Source organism: Heptranchias perlo, chromosome 5 (assembly GCF_035084215.1).
Source record: "Heptranchias perlo isolate sHepPer1 chromosome 5, sHepPer1.hap1, whole genome shotgun sequence".
Classification (NCBI taxonomy): domain Eukaryota; kingdom Metazoa; phylum Chordata; class Chondrichthyes; order Hexanchiformes; family Hexanchidae; genus Heptranchias; species Heptranchias perlo.
The window spans coordinates 6,774,240-6,797,635 of NC_090329.1; the positions used below are offsets into that span (position 1 = coordinate 6,774,240).

Here is a 23,396-nt window from a genome sequence, read left to right on the forward strand (position 1 = left end):
GGTCAAACTGTGGAAGGGAATGCATCCTGAACTGTTTTCTTATCAGTAAATTGTATGTCCAACAAGAAAGGATGCAGTGTTAGATCTGAATCTGGGTAATGAAGCAAGACAGCTTAGCAAACTGAGGTTTCTAGATTACGGTGGAAATTGTGACCATAACCTAATTAGGTTCACACTGAAAACAGATAAAGAAAAAGAGATGTCAAAGATAAAAGGTGCTGAACTGGAAATCATCTAATTTGTGTGGGATTAAAGGAAACCTAGCCAAGATTCACTGGTCGGAAGAAATGGCAAATTAATCATCAGTCAGCAGTAGGAGATATTTAAATACGAGATGGATAAGGTACAATATATTCTGAATAGCAGTAAAATGGGTACTGAAGCTCCATGGATAAATATAAAGGTTAGTGCAAAATAAGGTTTAGGAAACATGCATATGATAAATATAGGGGATAATGCAGAAGAGAACTATGATATATAAAAAGTACAGATGGGAAGCAAAAAAAGAGATCAGGAAGGCTAAGAGCAAAAATGAAAGAAGATGAGCAGTCAACTTCAAGCAAGGGCTTTTATAAACACATAAGTAGTGAAAAAAAAATGATAGTCAAAGAAGGGATGAGATCACTTCGGGACATCTTCTACTTGAAAGTGAGGGAATGAATACCCAGCGACGCTTTGTGAGTATTTTACTGCAGATTTTGAAGAAGAAGTTGAAGGTAGAACTGTACAGGTACCTGAGGAGAATGTGAAAGAGTCACTACTGAAGAAAGATATTCAAAATATTTCAAAAATTAATCGGACTGAAAGCAGAAAAGTCACCAAGCCCAGATAGCTAATATCCCAGAATACATAAGGAGGAGGAAACAGCACAGAATTTTCCAAAAATGATAGGCCAGGAAATTATAGTATAGTTGGTCTTACCTCAGTTGTGGGTAAACCTTTAGAGGTCATAATGTGTGATGAAATTAGTGAACACTTAGAAGGGCTATTATGGGACAGTAAGCATGGATTTGTTAAAGGCAGGTATAATTTGACTGATTTAATTAAATTTTTTGAGGAAATCAGTGTACAGATAAAGGAAATGTGGTGAATGGAAATATATGGATTTTCAGAAGGCGATTGATAACCTGCCATATAAGGAACTTGATAGTTAAGGGAATGCAGTCACGTGGATAGAACAATGGCTAAGGGACCGAAAGTAAAGAGGTAAATGGATGTTTTTCAGATTGGTGGGATGAGGGTAGCGGAGTACCACAGAGAACTGACCTGGGATCTCTTGTTTCCATTTATATTAACGATTTGACATAGTCATAAGTGGAGTTGTATCAAAATTTGCTGATCAAATCAAATTAGGAATCATGGCAAACTGTGAGGATGAATGCAGGAAATTACAGGAGGAAAAAGATTGGTTAGTTGAGTGAGCAGAGAAATGTGATGTCCGTTCGAGAAATGTGAAGTAACACATTTTCGGGAAAAAAAGACTAAAAGGAAGTATATTCTAAATCAGGGGTGTCAAACCTAAGGCCCGTGGGTCGGATCCAGCTTGCAATACGGGTGCAGAATATTCTGTGGGGGGGAAGGGGAACAGCCAGAAGTCGTGGTTCATGTTGGAACTAATCACATCGGAAGGAAAAGGGTTGAGGTCCTGCAGTCAGAGTTTCAGGAGCTATGGTGGAAGTTAAAGTGCAGGACCTCAAAGGTGGTAATCTCTGGATTATTCGCAGTGCCACCTGCTAGTGAGTTTAGAAACAGTAAGATAAGGCAGGTTAATGTTTGGTTGGAGAAATGGTGCAGGAGGGATTACTGCTTCAGGTTACTGGACCATGCGGACCAGCTATGGGGCAGGAAGCACCTGTACAAGATGGACGGATTGCACCTCAACAAGGCTGGGACCAATGTCCTTGCGAGGATGTTAACTGGTGCTGTGGGGGAAGAGTTTAAACTAATTTGGCGGGGGCAGTGGGGGGAGGCACCAGGATGAAGCATTAGAGAGGAGAAACCAGATGCACAGAGGACTGGGAGAGACAAACAGCATTAGAATAAAGAGTAGTTCAGAAATAGGAGGGATCAGAGAGTGGGGAAAGGTGAGGCAGACTTGGATGGCTTTGGAGTGCATGTGTGTAAATGCACGGAGCGTGGTAAATGAGGTTGGTGAGCTGCAGGCACAAATTGCCACAAGGGATTATGATATAATGGCAACAAGACCTGGCTCAAATAAGGAGAGGGTTGTTTGGTTTGGTTATAAAGGTTATGCTAAACCTTTATAAAACACTGGTTAGGCCCCAGCTGGAGTATTGAGTTCAATTCTGGACACCGCACTTTAAGAAGGATGTCAAGGCCTTAGAGAAGGCGCAGAAGAGATTTACTAGAATGGTACCAGAGATGAGGGACTTCAGTTATGTGGAGAGACTGGAGTTGTTCTCCTTAGAACAGAGAAGGTTAAGAGGAGATTTGATAGAGGTGTTCAAGATCATGAACAGTTTTGATAGAGTAAATAAGGAGAAACTGTTTCCAGTGGCAGAAGGGTCGACAACCAGAGGACACAGATTTAAGGTGATCGGCAAAACAGCCAGAGGCGACATGAGGAAACATTTTTTTAATGCAGCGAGTTGTACTGATCTGGAATGGACTGCCTGAAAGGGCGGTGGAAGCAGATTCAATAGTAACTTTCAAAAGGGAATTAGATAAATACTTGAAGGGAAAAAATTTACAGGGCTATGGGGAAAAAGCAAGGGAATGGGACTAATTGGATAGCTCTTTCAAAGAGGCGGCACAGGCACGATGGGCTAAATGGCCTCCTCCTGTGCTGTACATACTACGATACCATGATTGGGATCTTAATATCCCTGACTACAAAGTATTCAGGAAAGACAGGGAAGGGAAAAAAAGGAGGCGGGGGGGGGGGGGGGGGGGGGGCGTGCGTGTGGTGGCAGTATTGATCAAAGATATTGGTACAGCCCTGGAAAGGGATGATGTACTTAAGGGTTCAAAGGCAGAATCTATTTGGTTAGAATTAAGGAACAAGGGAGGAGCTATTATGCTGCTGGATGTATATTACATGCCACCTAATAGTGGGAGAGAGATAGAGGAGCAAATTTGCAGGCAAATTTCAGAAAGACGCAAGAACTATACAGTAGTGATAATGGGGGACTTCAATTATCCTAATATGGACTGGGATAGTTCCAGTGTAAAGGGCAAAGGTGGGGGGGGGATTCTTGAAATGTGTACAAAAGAACTTTCTTCATCAGTATGCTTCCAGCCCAATGAGGAAGGAAGCAGTGCTGGATCTGCTTCTGGGGAATGAGTGGGGCGAGTGAAGCATGAATCAGTGGGGGAACATTTGGGAAATAGTCACAATATCATTAGGTTTAGAGTAGTTATGGAAAAGGACAAGGAACAATCAAACATGAAAACACTTAACTGGGCTAATTTTAGTGAGTTGAAAGGGGATCTGGCCCAGGTGGATCGGAATCAAAGATTGGCAGGTAAAACAGTGAATGAGAATGGGAGGCCTTCAAAGAGGAGATAGTTCTGGTATAGACTAGAAACTTGCCCACAAGGGGGGAAGGAAAGGTATCCAAAGCTGGAGATCCCTAGATGAATAAAGATATAGAGATTAAAATGAAACAAAAAAAAGGAAGTTTACAGTAAATGTCAGGTTCATAATACAGTAGAGAATCAAGCTGAATACAGAAAGTACAGAGGAGAACTGAAAAAGGAAATAAGAAGAGCAAATGAAGTGCATGAGGACAGATTAGCAGGGAAACCAAAAGTCTTTTAGAAAACATGTAAATTGTAAAAAGGTAGTCAAAGGGAAAGTGGACCAAATTAGGGGCCATAAAGGAGATCTTCTTGTGGAGGCAGAGGGCATGGCTGAGGTACGAAATGAGTACTAAATGCATCTGTCTTCATTAAAGAAGAGAATGCTGCCAATGTCACAGTAAAGGAGGAGGTAGTAGAGAAATTGGGTAGGATAAAAATAGATAAAGAGGAGGACTTAAAAGGTTGGCTAGGCTCAAAGTAGAAAAGTCACCCAGTCCGGATGAGATGCATCCTCGGATGCTGAGGGAAATAAGGGTTGAGATAGTGGAGACTCTGGCCACAATCTTCCAATCCTCCTTAGATATGGGAGCGATGCTGGAGGACTGGAAGATTGCAAATGTTACAACCCTGTTCAAAAAAGAGTAGAGGGATAAATCCTGCAACTACAGGCCAGCCAGCCTAACGTTGGTGGTGGCGAATCTTTTAGAGACAATAATCCAAGACAAAAGTAATGTCACTTGGAAAAATAAGGGTTTATAAATGACAGCCAGCACGGATTTGTTGAAGGCAAATAGAGTTTGATGAACTTGATTGCATTCTTTGATGAAGTAACAGAGAGGGTTGATGAGGGTAGTGAGGTTGGTGTTGTGTATGTGGACTTTCAAAATGCATTTGATAAAGTGCCACATAGTGGACTTGTTAGCAAAATTGAAGCCCACGGGATTAAAGGGGCAGTGGCAGCGTGGATATGAAACTGGCTAAGGGACAGAAAGCAGAGAGTAGTGGTGAGTGGTTGTTTTTCAGACTGGAGGGAAGTATACAGCAGTGTTCCCGAGGGGGTCTGTGTTATGACCACTGCTCTTTTTGATATATATTAATGACCTGGACTTGGGTATAGAGGGCACAATTTCAAAGTTTGCAGATGACATGAACTCGGAAACGTAGTAAACAGTGAGGAGGATAGTAACAGGCCTCAGGAGGACAGAGATAGACTGGTGAAATGGGCAGACACATGGCAGATGAAATTTAACGCAGGGAAGTGTGAAGTGATGCATTTTGGTGGGAAGAAAGAGGAGAGGCAATATAAACTAAATGTTTCCATTTTGAAGTGTGCAGGAACAGAGACACCTGGGAGTGTATGCACACAAATCTTTGAAGGGCAGGATGAGAAAGCAGTTAAAAAACCATATGGGATCCTGAGCTTTATAAATAGAGGCATAGAGTGCAAAAGCAAGAAGTTATGTTGAACCTTTATAAAACAGTGGCTCGGCCACAACTGGAGCATTGTGTCCAATTCTGGGCACCGCACTTTAGGAAGGATGTGAAGGACTTGTAGAGGGTGCAGAAAAAAAATTATTAGAATAGTTCCAGGGATGAGAGACTTCAGTTATGTAGAAAGACTGGAGAAGCTGGGGTTGGCAGAGAAGGTGAAGAAGAGTTTTGATAGAAGTGTTCAAAATCATGAAGGGTTTAGATAAACTAAGTAAAGAGGAACTGTTCCCATTGCTGGAAGGGTCAAGAACCAGAGGACACAGATTTAAGGTGAGAGGCAAAAAAAAACAAAGGCAACATGAGGAAAAGCTTTTTTACACAGTGAGTAGTTATGATCTGAATGCGCTGCCTGAAAGGGCGGTGGAAGCAGATTCAATCGTGGCTTTCAAAACAGAATTGTACAAATACATGAAGGGAAAAAATTTGCAGAGCTACAGGGAAAGAGAGGGGGAATGGGACTAACTGGATTGCTCTTACAAAGAGCTGGCAGGGCTCGATGGGCTGAATGGCCTCCATCTGTACTGTAACCATTCTATGATTATATGACTTAGAAGTCCATGTACATTGATCATTAAAATGTCATGGACAGGTTCAGAAAATAATTAAAAAGACTAATGGAATGCTGGCATTTATATTTAGTGGACTATAATGAAAGGGGGTAAAAGTTATGCTACAGCTATACAAAGCCCTGGTTAGACCACACCTGGAGTACTGTGTTCAGTTCTAGACACCGCACCTTAGGAAGAATATATTGGTCTTGGAGGGAGTGCAGTACAGATTTACTCGAACGATACCTGGACTCCAAGGATTAAATTACGAGGAGAGATTACACAAACTAGGGTTGTATTCCCTGGAATTTAGAAGATTAATGGGTGATTTGATCAAAGTTTTCAAGATATTAAGGGGAATTGATAGGATAGATAGAGATAAACTACTTCTGCTGGTTGGTGGAGTCTAGGACTGGGGAGGCATAGTCTAAAAATTAGAGCCAGGACTTTCAGGAGTGAAGTTAGAAAACATTTCGACACGCAAAGGGTGGTTGAAGTTTGGAACTCTATTCCGCAAACGGCAGTTGATGTTAGCTCAATTGTTAATTTTAAAACTGAGATTGATAAGACTTTTGTTATCCAAAGGTATTAAGAGATGAGTGCAACAGGCACAGAGTGATCAACTTGGGAGTTTGGTAAGTGTGGGAGTTGGGGGAAGGAGGTGCTCCTTTGCTTTGCCTTGCTTTTCCTAACTTTTTCCGCAGAGCGGCGGCGGACCTGAGCAGCAGAAGACCGAGGCCCGAGAGCGGGGATAAAAGCAGCAGCAGACCGAGGCCCGAGAGCGGGGATAAAAGCAGCAGCAGACCGAGGACCGAGAGCGGGGATAAAAGCAGCAGCAGACCGAGGCCCCAGAGCGGGTATAAAAGCAGCAGCAGACCGAGGCCCGAGAGCGGGGATAAAAGCAGCAGCAGACCGAGGCCCGAGAGCGGGTATAAAAGCAGCAGCAGACCGAGGCCCGAGAGCGGGTACAAAAGCAGCAGCAGACCGAGGCCCGAGAGCGGGGATAAAAGCAGCAGCAGACCGAGGACCGAGAGCGGGGATAAAAGCAGCAGCAGACCGAGGCCCGAGAGCGGGGATAAAAGCAGCAGCAGACCGAGGCCCGAGAGCGGGTATAAAAGCAGCAGCAGACCGAGGCCCGAGAGCGGGGATAAAAGCAGCAGCAGACCGAGGCCCGAGAGCGGGTATAAAAGCAGCAGCAGACCGAGGCCCGAGAGCAGGTACAAAAGCAGCAGCAGACCGAGGCCCGAGAGTGGGGATAAAAGCAGCAGCAGACCGAGGCCCGAGAGCGGGGATAAAAGCAGCAGCAGACCGAGGACAGAGAGCGAGGATAAAAGCAGCAGCAGACCGAGGCCCGAGAGTGGGGATAAAAGCAGCAACAGACCGAGGGCCGAGAGCGGGGATAAAAGCAGCAGCAGACCGAGGCCCGAGAGCGGGGATAAAAGCAGCAGCAGACCGAGGCCCGAGAGTGGGGATAAAAGCAGCAGCAGACCGAGGCCCGAGAGCGGGGATAAAAGCAGCAGCAGACCGAGGACCGAGAGCGGGGATAAAAGCAGCAGACCGAGGCCCGAGAGCGGGGATAAAAGCAGCAGACCGAGGCCCGAGAGAGGGGATAAAAGCAGCAGCAGACCGAGGGCCGAGAGAGGGGATAAAAGCAGCAGCAGACCGAGACCCGAGAGAGGGGATAAAAGCAGCAGCAGACCGAGGGCCGAGAGCGGGGATAAAAGCAGCAGCAGACCGAGGGCCGAGAGCGGGGATAAAAGCAGCAGCACACCGAGGACCGAGAGCGGGGATAAAAGCAGCAGACCGAGGCCCGAGAGCGGGGATAAAAGCAGCAGACCGAGGCCCGAGAACGGGGATAAAAGCAGCAGCAGACCGAGGGCCGAGAGCGGGGATAAAAACAGCAGCAGACCGAGGCCCGAGAGCGGGGATAAAAGCAGCAGCAGACCGAGGCCCGAGAGCGGGGATAAAAGCAGCAGCAGACCGAGGCCCGAGAGCGGGGATAAAAACAGCAGCAGACCGAGGCCCGAGAGCGGGGATAAAAGCAGCAGCAGACCGAGGCCCGAGAGCGGGGATAAAAACAGCAGCAGACCGAGGCCCGAGAGCGGGGATAAAAGCAGCAGCAGACTGAGGCCCGAGAGCGGGGATAAAAGCAGCAACAGACCGAGGCCCGAGAGCGGGGATAAAAGCAGCAGCAGACCGAGGGCCGAGAGCGGGGATAAAAACAGCAGCAGACCGAGGCCCGAGAGCGGGGATAAAAGCAGCAACAGACCGAGGCCCGAGAGCGGAGATAATAGCAGCAGCAGACCGAGGCCCGAGAGAGGGGATAAAAGCAGCAACAGACCGAGGCCCGAGAGCGGGGATAAAAGCAGCAGCAGACCGAGGGCCGAGAGCGGGGATAAAAGCAGCAGCAGACCGAGGGCCGAGAGCGGGGATAAAAGCAGCAGCAGACCGAGGGCCGAGAGCGGGGATAAAAGCAGCAGCAGACCGAGGCCCGAGAGCGGGGATAAAAGCAGTAGCAGACCGAGGCCCGAGAGCGGGGATAAAAGCAGCAGCAGACCGAGGGCCGAGAGAGGGGATAAAAGCAGCAGCAGACCGAGGCCCGAGAGAGGGGATAAAAGCAGCAGCAGACCGAGGGCCGAGAGCGGGGATAAAAGCAGCAGCAGACCGAGGCCCGAGAGAGGGGATAAAAGCAGCAGACCGAGGCCCGAGAGCGGGGATAAAAGCAGCAACAGACCGAGGCCCGAGAGTGGGGATAAAAGCAGCAGCAGACCGAGGCCCGAGAGCGGGGATAAAAGCAGCAGCAGACCGAGGACAGAGAGCGAGGATAAAAGCAGCAGCAGACCGAGGCCCGAGAGTGGGGATAAAAGCAGCAGCAGACCGAGGCCCGAGAGCGGGGATAAAAGCAGCAGCAGACCGAGGCCCGAGAGCGGGGATAAAAGCAGCAGACCGAGGCCCGAGAGCGGGGATAAAAGCAGCAGCAGACGGAGGCCCTAGAGCGGGGATAAAAGCAGCAGCAGACGGAGGCCCTAGAGTGGGGATAAAAGCAGCAGCAGACCGAGGACCGAGAGCGGGGATAAAAGCAGCAGACCGAGGCCCGAGAGCGGGGATAAAAGCAGCAACAGACCGAGGCCCAAGAGTGGGGATAAAAGCAGCAGCAGACCGAGGCCCGAGAGTGGGGATAAAAGCAGCAGCAGACCGAGGCCCGAGAGCGGGGATAAAAGCAGCAGCAGACCGAGGCCCAAGAGTGGGGATAAAAGCAGCAGCAGACCAAGGCCCGAGAGCGGGGATAAAAGCAGCAGCAGACCGAGGCCCGAGAGCGGGGATAAAAGCAGCAGCAGACCGAGGCCCGAGAGAGGGGATAAAAGCAGCAACAGACCGAGGCCCGAGAGCGGGGATAAAAGCAGCAGCAGACCGAGGCCCGAGAGAGGGGATAAAAGCAGCAACAGACCGAGGCCCGAGAGCGGGGATAAAAGCAGCAGCAGACCGAGGGCCGAGAGAGGGGATAAAAGCAGCAGCAGACCGAGGGCCGAGAGCGGGGATAAAAACAGCAGCAGACCGAGGGCCGAGAGCGGGGATAAAAACAGCAGCAGACCGAGGACCGAGAGCGGGGATAAAAGCAGCAGCAGACCGAGGCCCGAGAGCGGGGATAAAAGCAGCAGCAGACCGAGGGCCGAGAGCGGGGATAAAAGCAGCAGCAGCAGACCGAGGGCCGAGAGCGGGGATAAAAACAGCAACAGACCGAGGCCCGAGAGTGGGGATAAAAGCAGCAACAGACCGAGGACCGAGAGCGGGGATAAAAGCAGCAGCAGACCGAGGCCCGAGAGAGGGGATAAAAGCAGCAACAGACCGAGGCCCGAGAGAGGGGATAAAAGCAGCAACAGACCGAGGACCGAGAGCGGGGATAAAAGCAGCAGCAGACCGAGGCCCGAGAGAGGGGATAAAAGCAGCAACAGACCGAGGCCCGAGAGTGGGGATAAAAGCAGCAACAGACCGAGGACCGAGAGAGGGGATAAAAGCAGCAACAGACCGAGGACCGAGAGCGGGGATAAAAGCAGCAGCAGACCGAGGCCCGAGAGAGGGGATAAAAGCAGCAACAGACCGAGGACCGAGAGCGGGGATAAAAGCAGCAGCAGACCGAGGCCCGAGAGAGGGGATAAAAGCAGCAACAGACCGAGGCCCGAGAGTGGGGATAAAAGCAGCAGCAGACCGAGGCCCGAGAGAGGGGAGAAAAGCAGCAGCAGACCGAGGACCGAGAGAGGGGATAAAAGCAGCAGCAGACCGAGGCCCGAGAGAGGGGATAAAAGCAGCAGCAGACCGAGGGCCGAGAGCGGGGATGAAAGCAGCAGCAGACCGAGGGCCGAGAGCGGGGATAAAAGCAGCAGCAGCAGACCGAGGGCCGAGAGCGGGGATAAAAGCAGCAGCAGCAGACCGAGGGCCGAGAGCGGGGATAAAAGCAGCAGCAGCAGACCGAGGGCCGAGAGCGGGGATAAAAGCAGCAGCAGACCGAGGCCCGAGAGTGGGGATAAAAGCAGCAGCAGCAGACCGAGGCCCGAGAGCGGGGATAAAAGCAGCAGCAGCAGACCGAGGCCTGAGAGCGGGGATAAAAGCAGCAGCAGCAGACCGAGGCCCGAGAGTTGGGATAAAAGCAGCAGCAGACCGAGGGCCGAGAGCGGGGATAAAAGCAGCAGCAGACCGAGGGCCGAGAGAGGGGATAAAAGCAGCAGCAGACCGAGGGCCGAGAGAGGGGATAAAAGCAGCAGCAGACCGAGGGCCGAGAGCGGGGATAAAAGCAGCAGCAGACCGAGGCCCGAGAGAGGGGATAAAAGCAGCAGACCGAGGCCCGAGAGCGGGGATAAAAGCAGCAGACCGAGGCCCGAGAGCGGGGATAAAAGCAGCAACAGACCGAGGCCCGAGAGTGGGGATAAAAGCAGCAGCAGACCGAGGCCCGAGAGTGGGGATAAAAGCAGCAGCAGACCGAGGCCCGAGAGAGGGGATAAAAGCAGCAGCAGACCGAGGCCCGAGAGCGGGGATAAAAGCAGCAGCAGACCGAGGGCCGAGAGCGGGGATAAAAGCAGCAGCAGACCGAGGCCCAAGAGTGGGGATAAAAGCAGCAGCAGACCGAGGCCCGAGAGCGGGGATAAAAGCAGCAGCAGACCGAGGCCCGAGAGCGGGGATAAAAGCAGCAGACCGAGGCCCGAGAGAGGGGATAAAAGCAGCAACAGACCGAGGCCCGAGAGCGGGGATAAAAGCAGCAGCAGACCGAGGGCCGAGAGAGGGGATAAAAGCAGCAGCAGACCGAGGGCCGAGAGCGGGGATAAAAACAGCAGCAGACCGAGGGCCGAGAGCGGGGATAAAAACAGCAGCAGACCGAGGACCGAGAGCGGGGATAAAAGCAGCAGACCGAGGCCCGAGAGCGGGGATAAAAGCAGCAGCAGACCGAGGGCCGAGAGCGGGGATAAAAGCAGCAGCAGCAGACCGAGGGCCGAGAGCGGGGATAAAAGCAGCAGCAGACCGAGGGCCGAGAGCGGGGATAAAAGCAGCAGCAGACCGAGGGCCGAGAGCGGGGATAAAAGCAGCAGCAGACCGAGGGCCGAGAGCGGGGATAAAAGCAGCAGCAGACCGAGGGCCGAGAGCGGGGATAAAAGCAGCAGCAGACCGAGGGCCGAGAGTGGGGAGAAAAGCAGCAGCAGACCGAGGACCGAGAGAGGGGATAAAAGCAGCAGCAGACCGAGGCCCGAGAGAGGGGATAAAAGCAGCAGCAGACCGAGGGCCGAGAGCGGGGATGAAAGCAGCAGCAGACCGAGGGCCGAGAGCGGGGATAAAAGCAGCAACAGACCGAGGCCCGAGAGAGGGGAGAAAAGCAGCAGCAGACCGAGGCCCGAGAGTGGGGATAAAAGCAGCAGCAGCAGACCGAGGCCCGAGAGCGGGGATAAAAGCAGCAGCAGCAGACCGAGGCCTGAGAGCGGGGATAAAAGCAGCAGCAGCAGACCGAGGCCCGAGAGTGGGGATAAAAGCAGCAGCAGACCGAGGCCCGAGAGCGGGGATAAAAGCAGCAACAGACCGAGGCCCGAGAGTGGGGATAAAAGCAGCAACAGACCGAGGCCCGAGAGCGGGGATAAAAGCAGCAACAGACCGAGGCCCGAGAGCGGGGATAAAAGCAGCAACAGACCGAGGCCCGAGAGTGGGGATAAAAGCAGCAGCAGACCGAGGCCCGAGAGCGGGGATAAAAGCAGCAACAGACCGAGGCCCGAGAGTGGGGATAAAAGCAGCAGCAGACCGAGGCCCGAGAGCGGGGATAAAAGCAGCAGACCTCCAACAACAAGAGAAAACTGCAGTGTGACATCACAGGCGAGGCAGGTAAGTGATTGGTAGTGACTGTAGGCTAAGTTTTAAGTTAACATCGAGCATATGACTAAATTTTAAAAACAAAACTTAATTTAATAAATTAAACAAGGTAAATAATTTGATTAACACTAAACTAATAAGGGAGAACCAGTGGATGTGGTGTATTTGGATTTTCAGAAGGCCTTTGATAAAGTGCCACATAAGAGGTTAGTGTGCAAAATTAAAGCACATGGGATTGGTGGTAATATACTGGCATGGATTGGTTAACAGACAGGAAACAAAGAGTAGGAATAAATGGGTCTTTTTCAGGGTGGCAGGCAGTGACTAGTGGGGTACCACAAGGATCAGTGCTTGGGCCCCAGCTATTCACAATATATATCAATGACTTGGATGAGGGAACCAAATGTAATATTTCCAAGTTTGCTGACGACACAAAACTAGGTGAGATTGTGAGTTGTGAGGAGGATGCAAAGAGGCTTCAAGGCGATTTAGACAAGTTGAGTGAGTGGGCAAATACATGGCAGATGCAGTATAACGTGGATAAATGTGAAGTTATCCACTTCGGAAGGAAAAACAGAAAGGCAGAATAGTATTTAAATGGTAATAGATTGGGAAATGTTGATGTACAAAGGGATCTGGGTGTTCTTGTGCACCAGTCACTGAAAGCAAACATGCAGGTGCAGCAAGCAGTTAGGAAGGCAAATGGTATGTTGGCCTTCATTGCAAGAGGATTTGAGTGCAGGAGCAAGGATGTCTTACTGCAGTTATACAGGGCCTGGGTGAGACCACACCTGGAGTATTGTGTGCAGTTTTGGTCTCCTTATCTAAGAAAGGATGCCATAGAGGAAGTGCGGCAAAGGTTCACCAGACTGATTCCTGAGATGGCAGGACTGTCGTATGAGGAGAGATTGGGTCGACTGGGCCTGTATTCACTAGAGTTTAGAAGAGAGGGGATCTCATTGAAACGTATAAAATTCTGCCAGAGCTGGACAGACTGGATGCAGGGAGGATGTTTTCCCTGGCTGAGGGATCGAGAACGAGGGGTCGCAGTCTCAGGATATCGGGTAGGACATTTAGGACTGAGATGAGGAGAAATTTCTTCACTCAGAGGGTGGTGAACCTGTGGAATTCTCTACCACAGAAGGCTGTGGAGGTCAAGTCACTGAATATATTTAAGAAGGAGATATATAGATTTCTCGACACAAGAGACATCAAGGAGTATGGGCAGAGAGCGGGAATATGGTTTTGATAAGAGGATCAGCCATGATCATATTGAATGGCAAAGCAGGCTCGAAGGGTGGAATGGCCTCCTCCTATTTTCTATGTTTCTATTTGGGGCTAAGGTGGGTATATGGAGTTAGGTCACAGATCAGCCATGATCTTATTGAAGGGCGGAACAAAGTCGAGGTGCTAAATGGCCTACTCCTGTTCCAATAAAAAGACAAATTAAATTCTGGTTTTATACATGGAGACACTAAGTATAAAAGCAAGGAATTGATGCTGAATTTGTACAAAACATTTATGTGGCACAGATGAGGTATTGTGTGTCGTTCTGAGCATTACATTCTAGGAAGGATCGTAGAACCATCGAAAAGGTACTGCGAATGTTCACTAGCAAGAAACCAGGGATGGGTTATGGTCATGAGTAAAGGTTAAAAAAAAAAATGGGACTTTTTCCCTGGAACAGAGAAGATTAAGCAGAGAGGTAATAGAGATTTTCAAAATTATAAAAAAAGGTTTTGAGAGGGTAAAGTGTGAAAAATTGTTTCTATTGGAACATAGGACATTGGTTAGCAAATCAGTAATGGAAGGGCACTGACTCAGGAATATTAGAAAAACAACGAGGAAGTTAGAAGAGTAGCTGGTTCCAGTTGAAGAGCTAGCACCAGCACACATGCGGATGGGTCAAATTGCCTCCACTGTGCTCCAATTTCTATGATTTATAGACCATGAAGGCCCTAGGTTCAATTCCCAGGCTGTGTTGAGTATGCTTATTTCAGCTTGGCAGCAATAAGTTGCTACAACTGACCTCCATGCCCCTAAGCTAGGGAGGGGAAAAAATTGCCAGGGTTTCTACTCTCTGTTGCTATTTAGTGACCCTACTGAAAAGTGTGAGAGTGTAAATGTTGGGGTTCTGATTTAATTTGTGATAATTGCCTCATACTCAAATAGCTTGCCAATACCCATGATGAAGGCCCACACGTATAATAGCCATGCGCAAGCTATTAGAGGAAAGGCAGCACCTATGGAACACAATCCAGTTTGAATTTTCAGGACAGGATGGGAGAAAATTGGAGGGGGGAGGGGAGAGGGGACAACACTGCGGAACACTAATATATCGCGTACTTAGAAAAATTGATTTTTTGAATGATTTTCACAGGAGGCCACCCAGTTAAATCAGGAAGTGATAATGTAATAAAGTGTTAGTCCAGTGACAAAACATAGGAAAAGGAGTAGACCATTTCGTCCCTCGAGCCTGTTCTGTCATTCAATTACATCACCTCCATTTACCCACCTTTGATCCATATACCTTGATACACTTACTCAAGTCTTCAAAATTTCAATTGACTCCTGCCCCTTGTGTGAAAAAGTGCTTCCTGATTTCGCTTCTGAATGGCCTAGCGCTAATTTTATTATGCTCTGTTATTCTGGATTCCCGCATCAGAGGAAACAGTTTCTCTGTATCTACTCGATTGGATCCTTATTAACATTTTAAACACCTCAATTGGATCACCTCTCATCCTTCTAAACTCAAGGGATTACAACCCAGGTTTATGCAACCTGCCCTTATAATTTAACTCTAAGCCCCGGTGCCATTTTGGCAGTAAGGCCAATGTATCCTTCCAGAGGGGCAGTGCCTAGAACCGAACTCGATACTCCAGATGGGGTCTGACCAAGGCTCCGTGTGACTGAAGCATAACTTCCTCGCCTTTGTATTCTAGCCCCCTTGAGATAAAGGCCAACATTCTATTAGCATTTTTGTTTACTTTTTGTACCTGTGCAATAGCTTTTAGCGATTTGTGAACCTAGACACACAAAAGGAAGTGCATGCTAATTGTTTACAGTACTAAATTATTCTCTGGCTTTATTTTCCCTTGTACCTTTGAATACCTGGTAACCTTTCATTCAATAATGCACAGTAAATTAACTGCATGAAACAAATGTTACGTTCATTTCCTTTAACCAAGTTATTTCACCATATATGCAAGTAGTCAAATATAGTTTCTAAAGAAAAGCATCTATAATTTTCAACCCAAATCACTAGAATAAAGTCTGAGCAGTAATTTTCCACATACTAAGCTTTGCCACTTCCATCACTTTCCGGAGAATGGGCATAGTTGATCCTGAATTCAATGTCAGGTACAAGCTGCATGGCCCTCCGATAGTATTTGATGGCTGAAATCAAAAAGGATATTATCAGCACCTAGATCACAAGCATAGCGGCCCTTTATTAAGTTGACATCGGATACAATTTCAAAATACTGAATGGCAAATTCTCTCTCTTCCCTGAAGTTTGAGGACAACATTTATTGCAGGGGTATATTAAAGGATGTATACAATTACAAGATCAAACTGAGATGGTTGTATGAGCAACCAAGAATTACACTCAAGCACAATTTAAATAAAACAAGGCAAATGCCACATAATTTTATCATTTAGGTATTATTTTGTAAGCGATGGAGATTTTTTTTTACACTGCACTATACTCTAGCTACAATACCATGCGATACACCATGCTAGCAGATTTAATGCATCCAAAATGTTACAGTCCCTCCACAATCAACTTTTTTTCCTTTCCACTACTTATTAATGAGCAGCTTCATTGGATGCTGCAGAACAGCAATACAACACAATTCAGCAGCTGATTTAGAACATACGCAATGTATTTCTACATCAATTTATTATGTATGAAGGTCAGTTTCTTGGTGACCAGAGAAATTACTTCTACTTAAAAAAAAATAAAACAACCACAATTGAAGTTGCTTTGTACAGTTGATTGTGTTGTAGTGATCTTTTCTCACATGTAGATCGCATAATCCTGCAGAAACAAATTGGTGTGAAAGAATCTCCACTGCTTTAAAGTTCTATTCTCTTCAATATGTTTGTTTCATCAAAAATTCAACCATTTTGAAAACCAAACAATTAAACTTTTTTTAAAAAGCAATAGGCAAAAAAAATCAATGTTCTCAAAATCTGAAAAGTGAACCTAAGTTTTGGAAATTAACCAGTTGGGTCCATTCTTCAAAAACACTGGCTGAAACAATGTTTCTTGGCACATTGGTATTAAACGTACCAGCAAATTAACAAGGATTCAGAAGGTGAATATAATGCTGGACCAACTGCCTCGATTTTTTTGAGAAAGTGATAACCCAAGTGTACTTAGACTTCCAAAAGGCTTTTGACAAAGTTCTGCATGAAAGCCTATTCATTAAACTCAAAGCTGTAGGGGTTCAAGGTAAATCCTGGAGATGATTAAGAAATTCGCTGAAGGGTAGGAAACAATAGGCCAGATTTTGCTGTCAACATGACAATGAGGCTAATGGCGCTCATCGTTATTTGTGCGTAAATGATACAGCAACTTCAGGTGAGCAGATGCGCGGTTAAATGCGAATATCCAAAAGTTGCTGTCCAAGTTGCACCGCTCCGCCGTTAGCTGCACAAAAACGGCATTTCGCTGTCTGCCTCACCATTCCCAGGCATTGAATGTAATGAAGTTGCTGTATTTCCGCGGTAGATACGCACGAAACCCGCCGCAGATATGTAGGGCTAGTAATTAGTAGAACAAATATCCTTTTAATGAAGTAATAATTGTTATTTACTGCCAATCAACCCCTCTGGCACTGAACATTATCCATTACAAGTGTGGAGTCTCATTCCTTCAGATTTTGAATTTTTCAGAGAGATTTTAAAAATGTCAAATTTTAAATTCTTTTTCTTACTTTTCCTTTGTCTCTTTTTCTCTCTCTCTTAATCCAATCTTTCTTTCCCTCTCTTTATTTCTCTTTCTGTACCTGATTTGACATTGAATTCACCCACTCTAATTCACCCTCCTTCTCAGTCCTTCTGCTGTTTATTACTCAATCCTTAAATCTCATTGGTTGAGGAGATACCCTGTTGATTGCCTTGTTGCGCCATTATCAGCTCACACTTTCAGCAACTTTGTGGGCAAAAGTTTTTTGAGCTGACGGCTGAGGGGCAAGTCTAACTAACGGCAGACGCCGTTAGATGCCCTGCTACAGCAATATCTGGCCCTTACTTGTTATAAAAGTTATGATAGAGAGTGAGGGGGCGGGGGAGTAGTGAGCTTCAGGGCTTGGTGCTGCAACCACAACGGTTTCTAATTTACATAAGTGATCTAGATTTAGAAATTCAAAGCACAGTGGTCAAATTTTTAGACGATACCAAATTAGGAGGGGCAGTGGAACCGGAAGAGGCAGCTCAGAAATTACAGAAAGTTTTGGACAAAATGAAAGTTAATGCAGACAAGTGTAAAGTGCTACACACAGGAAGGAAAAATCATTGATATGTGTAATCCATGGATGCTGTTGAAATAGCTGAAGTTGAAGCTGAAAGAGATCTGGAGTCTAAGTAGACTTGACTTTAAACATGTCCAACCAAATCAGAGGAGCAATCAACAGCCAATTGGATGTTAAACTATACAGCCGAAGCAGTAAAATAAAAGTCAGAAGAGGTTGAGATCAAACTCTAATGCTTTGGTCAAACTGCACCTTGAGTATTGCATCCAGTTTTGATCACCAAGAAATCAGAGAGATATTCAAGTACTTGAGATGGTGAAAAGAAGAGCCATGAGGTTAATGCCTTGTGTCAAGGTCGTGAGTTATGAGGAAAGACTGGAGAAACTTGCATTTTTCAACCTAGAAAGGAGGCATCCAAGAGGTGTTCTAATAGGGGTGTATAAGATTGCTGGAAAAAGTTGAACCAGAATATTATTTTAAATTAAACTGTAGTTGTAAAACAACGTGACACAGATTCAAACTAGTAAAAGGTAATTTTAGGATCAATATCAGGAAATTCTTCTTCACAGTGGTCAATGGGTGGAATAGTTAGAAATCAATGGTTAGAAAATAGATAAAGGAGTTTGGCAGTGCTTAATGGTATATACTTCAATGCAAGGAGTCCAGTGAATAAGGCAGATGAGCAGAGGGCACGTGGAAGTGTGGTATCATAGCCATTACTGAAACATGGCTTAAAGAGAGGCAGCTCGACGTTCGTGGTTACAGGATTTTCAGAAGAGATAGAGAGGGGGATAGAAAAGGGGGGGTGGTGGCAATATTGGTTAAAGAAACAATTACAGCTGTGTGGAGGGATGATATTTTTTTTTTATTCGTTCACGGGATGTGGGCGTCGCTGGCGAGGCCAGCATTTATTGCCCATCCCTAATTGCCCTCGAGAAGGTGGTGGTGAGCCGCCTTCTTGAACCGCTGCAGTCCGTGTGGTGACGGTTCTCCCACAGTGCTGATAGGAAGGGAGTTCCAGGATTTTGACCCAGCGACAATGAAGGAACGGCGATATATTTCCAAGTCGGGATGGTGTGTGACTTGGAGGGGAACGTGCAGGTGGTGTTGTTCCCATGTGCCTGCTGCTCTTGTCCTTCTAGGTGGTAGAGGTTGCGGGTTTGGGAGGTGCTGTCGAAGAAGCCTTGGCGAGTTGCTGCAGTGCATCCTGTGGATGGTACACACTGCAGCCACAGTGCGCCGGTGGTGAAGGGAGTGAATGTTTAGGGTGGTGGATGGGGTGCCAATCAAGCGGGCTGCTTTATCTTGGATGGTGTCGAGCTTCTTGAGTGTTGTTGGAGCTGCACTCATCCAAGCAAGTGGAGAGTATTCTATCACACTCCTGACTTGTGCCTTGTAGATGGTGGAAAGGAGGTGAGTCACTCGCCGCAGAATACCCAGCCTCTGACCTGCTCTCGTAGCCACAGTATTTATATGGCTGGTCCAGTTAAGTTTCTGGTCAATGGTGACCCCCAGGATGTTGATGGTGGGGGATTCGGTGATGGTAATGCCGTTGAATGTCAGGGGGAGGTGGTTAGACTTTCTCTTGTTGGAGATGGTCATTGTCTGGCACTTATCTGGCGCGAATGTTACTTGCCACTTATGAGCCCAAGCCTGGATGTTGTCCAGGTCTTGCTGCATGCGGGCTCGGACTGCTTCATTATTTGAGGGGTTGCAAATGGAACTGAACACTGTGCAGTCATCAGCGAACATCCCCATTTCTGACCTTATGATGGAGGGAAGGTCATTGATGAAGCAGCTGAAGATGGTTGGGCCTAGGACACTGCCCTGAGGAACTCCTGCAGCAATGTCCTGGGGCTGAGATGATTGGCCTCCAACAACCACTACCATCTTCCTTTGTGCTAGGTATGAGTCCAGCCACTGGAGAGTTTTCCCCCTGATTCCCATTGACTTCAATTTTACTAGGGCTCCTTGGTGCCATACTCGGTCAAATGCTGCCTTGATGTCAAGGGCAGTCACTCTCACCTCACCTCTGGAATTCAGCTCTTTTGTCCATGTTTGGACTAACGCTGTAATGAGGTCTGGAGCCGAGTGGTCCTGGCGGAACCCAAACTGAGCATCAGTGAGCAGGTTATTGGTGAGTAAGTGCCGCTTGATAGCACTGTCGATGACACCTTCCATCACTTTGCTGATGATTGAGAGTAGACTGATGGGGCGGTAATTGGCCGGATTGGATTTGTCCTGCTTTTTGTGGACAGGACATACCTGGGCAATTTTCCACATTAGAAGGATTATCAAATGAGGCTGTATGGGTTGAGCTAAAGAACAAAAAAGCGGCAATCACACCACTGGGAGTGGACTATAGATCCCCAAACAGTCAGTGAGAGATAGAAGAGCAAATATGGAGGCAAATTTCCAAGAAGTGCAAAAACAATAGGGCAGTAATAGTAGGGGATTTCAACTACCCTAATATTAACTGGGATACAATCAGTGTAAAAGGTATAGTGGGCGCAGAATTCTTAAAATGCATTCAGGAGAACTTTTTTAGCCAGTACGTAGCAAGTCCAACAAGAGAGGGGACAGTTCTGGACTTAATTTTAGGGAATGCAGCTGGGCAGCTGGAAGGAGTATCAGTGGGAGAGCACTTTGGTGGTAGTGATCATAATTCAGTTAGATTTAGCATAGTTATGGAAAAGGACAAAGATAGAACAGAGGCAAAAGTTCTCAATTGGGGAAAGGCCAATTTTACTAAGCTAAGAAGTGATTTAGCAAAAGTGGGCTGGAAACAGCTACTTGAGGGTAATTCAGTGTCAGAACAGTTGGAGGCACTCAAGGAGGAGATAGTGAGGGTTCAGAGCAAAAATGTTCCCACAAAGAAAAAGGGTGGGAATGCCAAATCTAGAGCCCCCTGGATGTCAAGGGGCATACAGGGTGAGATAAGGCAGAAAAGGGAAGCTTACATCAGACACCGAGAGTTCAATACTACAGAAAGCCGAGAGAAGTATAGAAAGTGCAGGGCTGAAATTAAAAAGATTAGAAAAGCAAAGAGAGAAAAATACTAGCAAGTAAAATCAAGGAAAACCCAAAGATGTTTTATAAATACATAACGAACAGTATGGAAGAGTAGGGCCTATTAGAGACCAAAAAAGTAACCTATGTGTGGAGGCAGAAGATGTGGGTACGGTTCTTAATGAATACTTTGCGGTTGTCTTTACAAAAGAGGGGGACGATGCAGGGACTGTAGTTAAGGAGAAGTGTGAAATATTGGATGGGATAAACATAGTGAGGGAGGAAATATTAAGGGGATTAGCATCCTTGAAAGTAGATAATTCGCCAGGCCCGGACGAAATGTATCCCAGACTGTTAAGAGAAACAAGGGAGGAAACTGCAGAGGCTCTGACCATCATTTTCCAATCTTCTCTGGCCACAGGTGTGGTACCGGAGGATCGGAGGACTGCTAATGTTGTACCGTTGTTTAAAAAGGGAGAAAAGGATAGACCAAGTAATTACAGGCCAGACAGCCTAGCCTCAGTGGTGGGCAAATTACTGGAAACAATTCTGAGGGACAGTGTTAATCGTCATTTAGAAAGGCACGGGTTAATCGAGGACAGTCAGCATGGAGTTGTTAAGGGAAGGTCTTGTCTGACTAACTTGATTGAATTTTTTGAAGAGACAACAAGGAGGGTTGATGAGGGTAGGGCGTTTGATGTAGTCTACATAGATATTAGCAAGGCTTTTGACAAGGTCCCACATGGCAGGCTGGTTAGAAAAGTAAAAGCCCATGGGATCCAAGAGAAAGTAGCAAGTTGGATCCAAAATTGTCTCAGTGGCAGGAAGCAAAGGGTAATGGTCGATAGGTGTTTTTGTGGCTGGAAGGCTGTTTCCAGTGGGGTTCCGCGGGGCTCAGTACGAGGTCCCTTGCTTTTTGTGGTATATATTAATGATTTAGACCTATACGTAGGGGGCATGGTTAAGAAGTCTGCAGATGATACAAAAATTGGCTGTGTGATTGATAGTAAGGAGGAAAGCTGCAGTCTGCAGGAAGATATCAATGGACTGGTCAGGTGGGCAGAAAAGTTGCAAATAGAATTCAAACCGGAGAAGTGTGAGGTAATGCGTTTGGGGAGGGCAAACACAGCAAGGGAATACACAATAAATGGGAGGATAGTGGGAGGATACTGAGAGGTGTAGAGGAAGAGAGGGACCTTGGAGGGCATGTCCACAAGTCCCTGAAGGTAGCAGAACAGGTAGATAAGGTGGTTAAGGTGGCGTAAGGGATACTTTCCATTACTGGCCGAGGCACAGAATATAAGAGCAGGGAGGTTATACTAGAACTGTATAAAACACGAGTTAGGCCACAGCTGAGTACTGCATACAGTTCTGGTCACCACACTACAGGAAAGATGTGATTGCACTAGAGAGGGTACAGAGGAGATTTACGAGGGTGTTGCCAGGACTGGAGAATTTTAACCATGAGGAAAGATTGGATAGGCTGGAGTTGTTTTCAATGGAACAGAGGAGACTGAGGGGTGATTTAATTGAGGTCTATAAATTTTGAGGGGCCTAGATAGAGTGGATAGGAAGGACATATTTCCCTTAGCAGAGGGGTCCATACCCAGGGGGCATAGATTTAAAGTGATTGGTAGAAGGATTACAGGGGAGCTGAGGAGAATTTTTTTTCACCCAGAGGGTGGTGGGGGGCTGGAACTCACTTGCCTGAAAGGGTGGTAGAGGCAGTGTCTATTTAAAAAGTACTTGGGTGTGCACTTGATGTGCCATCACCTACAGGGCTACGGACCAAGAGCTGGAAAGTGGGATTTGGCCGGATAGCTCTTTTTCGGCCGGCACAGACACAATGGGCCGAATGGCCTTCTTCTGTGCCATTCTATAAACTTTCTATGGTTCTATGAATAGATTTTCAGATACAAAGTGGTGGAGGTGAAAACCCAGGAATCATGAATGAAACCAATGAAATCTACAATGGGGGACGTTAGGATCTCTTTGGATGGATCAATTAAGATGGGCCGAATTGCCTCTCATGTATAATTATCTTGTGGACTTTCAAATGTTTATCTCAATCACTATTCTAGATAAATGACCAACAAATGTCATGTAATATGAGAGATGGTGTAAGTGCCACTTTGGCTGAATTGGTAACATTTTTGTTTGAGTTAGAAGTGGATTTAAACTCTACTCCAATACTTGATGCATGTAATCTAGGTTGAGATTCCAGTGATGTGCACAAAATAGCTGTCACATTTGCCTGTTTAACAACAGTCACTGTACTTCAAAAGTTGTTTGTTGTTTCGGAAGCATTTTGAGACATTTATGAGACCCAGTAATATCCCAGTATATAAATGCGACTATCACCTTCTGGATTTTCTCACAAAATTAATTCAGAACACTGTAATGGAGGTACAGTACATTAACTAAGAACTTTGGAATCAAATTCTCCCCTCATTGACTTCAATACAATTCAAAAAAATTATAGATTTGCTTGCTCAGTTCAGTTATTAGATGCACCCCAGCCTGAGAAAGTATTAAAAGGAGTCCTTATACTCAAGTATTATTTTTTTAAAAATAGATCCCACATTCTTCTCAATGAACAGTGATAATTAGTCGGAAGTGAAACTAGGTGAACATGCATCCTATTTCTGAGATCAGGCACTTCTTAGTTTAAAAAGATAAAAAAACAACAATTTTTCAAATTACATTCAGGGGCTATTTTTAAGATTCGAGGACAAGACAATTTCATGAGTTCATTATTCTCATCTCATTCCTTAAGAATCATAAACTAAATGTAAATTCTTCATTTGTTTCAGAAGACAAATTTTAATCAAGATTGCAAATTAATGCAACAATCATTAACTAATTTTATCAAATGGTTGACTAGTGCCACTTTTTTTCTGTCTGTGATGTGCTTTGGAATGTCCTGAGGTCATGAAAGGCACTATATAAATGCAAGTTTTTCTTTCTTATATTTCATGCAAAA

The 23,396-nt window shown here is 46.6% G+C and overlaps 1 protein-coding gene across 3 annotated transcripts in view; it reads right to left on the reverse strand.

The window, feature by feature from the left end:
• Window positions 1-23,396, reverse strand: part of fbxo9 (F-box protein 9) — a 124,644-nt gene that overhangs the window by 55,105 nt on the left and 46,143 nt on the right. For all 3 annotated transcript variants that reach the window (XM_067983997.1, XM_067983996.1, XM_067983998.1), the window contains exon 5: window positions 15,224-15,323. In XM_067983997.1, the coding sequence (XP_067840098.1) occupies window positions 15,224-15,323 (100 nt within the window). The remainder of the gene's footprint in view (window positions 1-15,223; window positions 15,324-23,396) is intronic.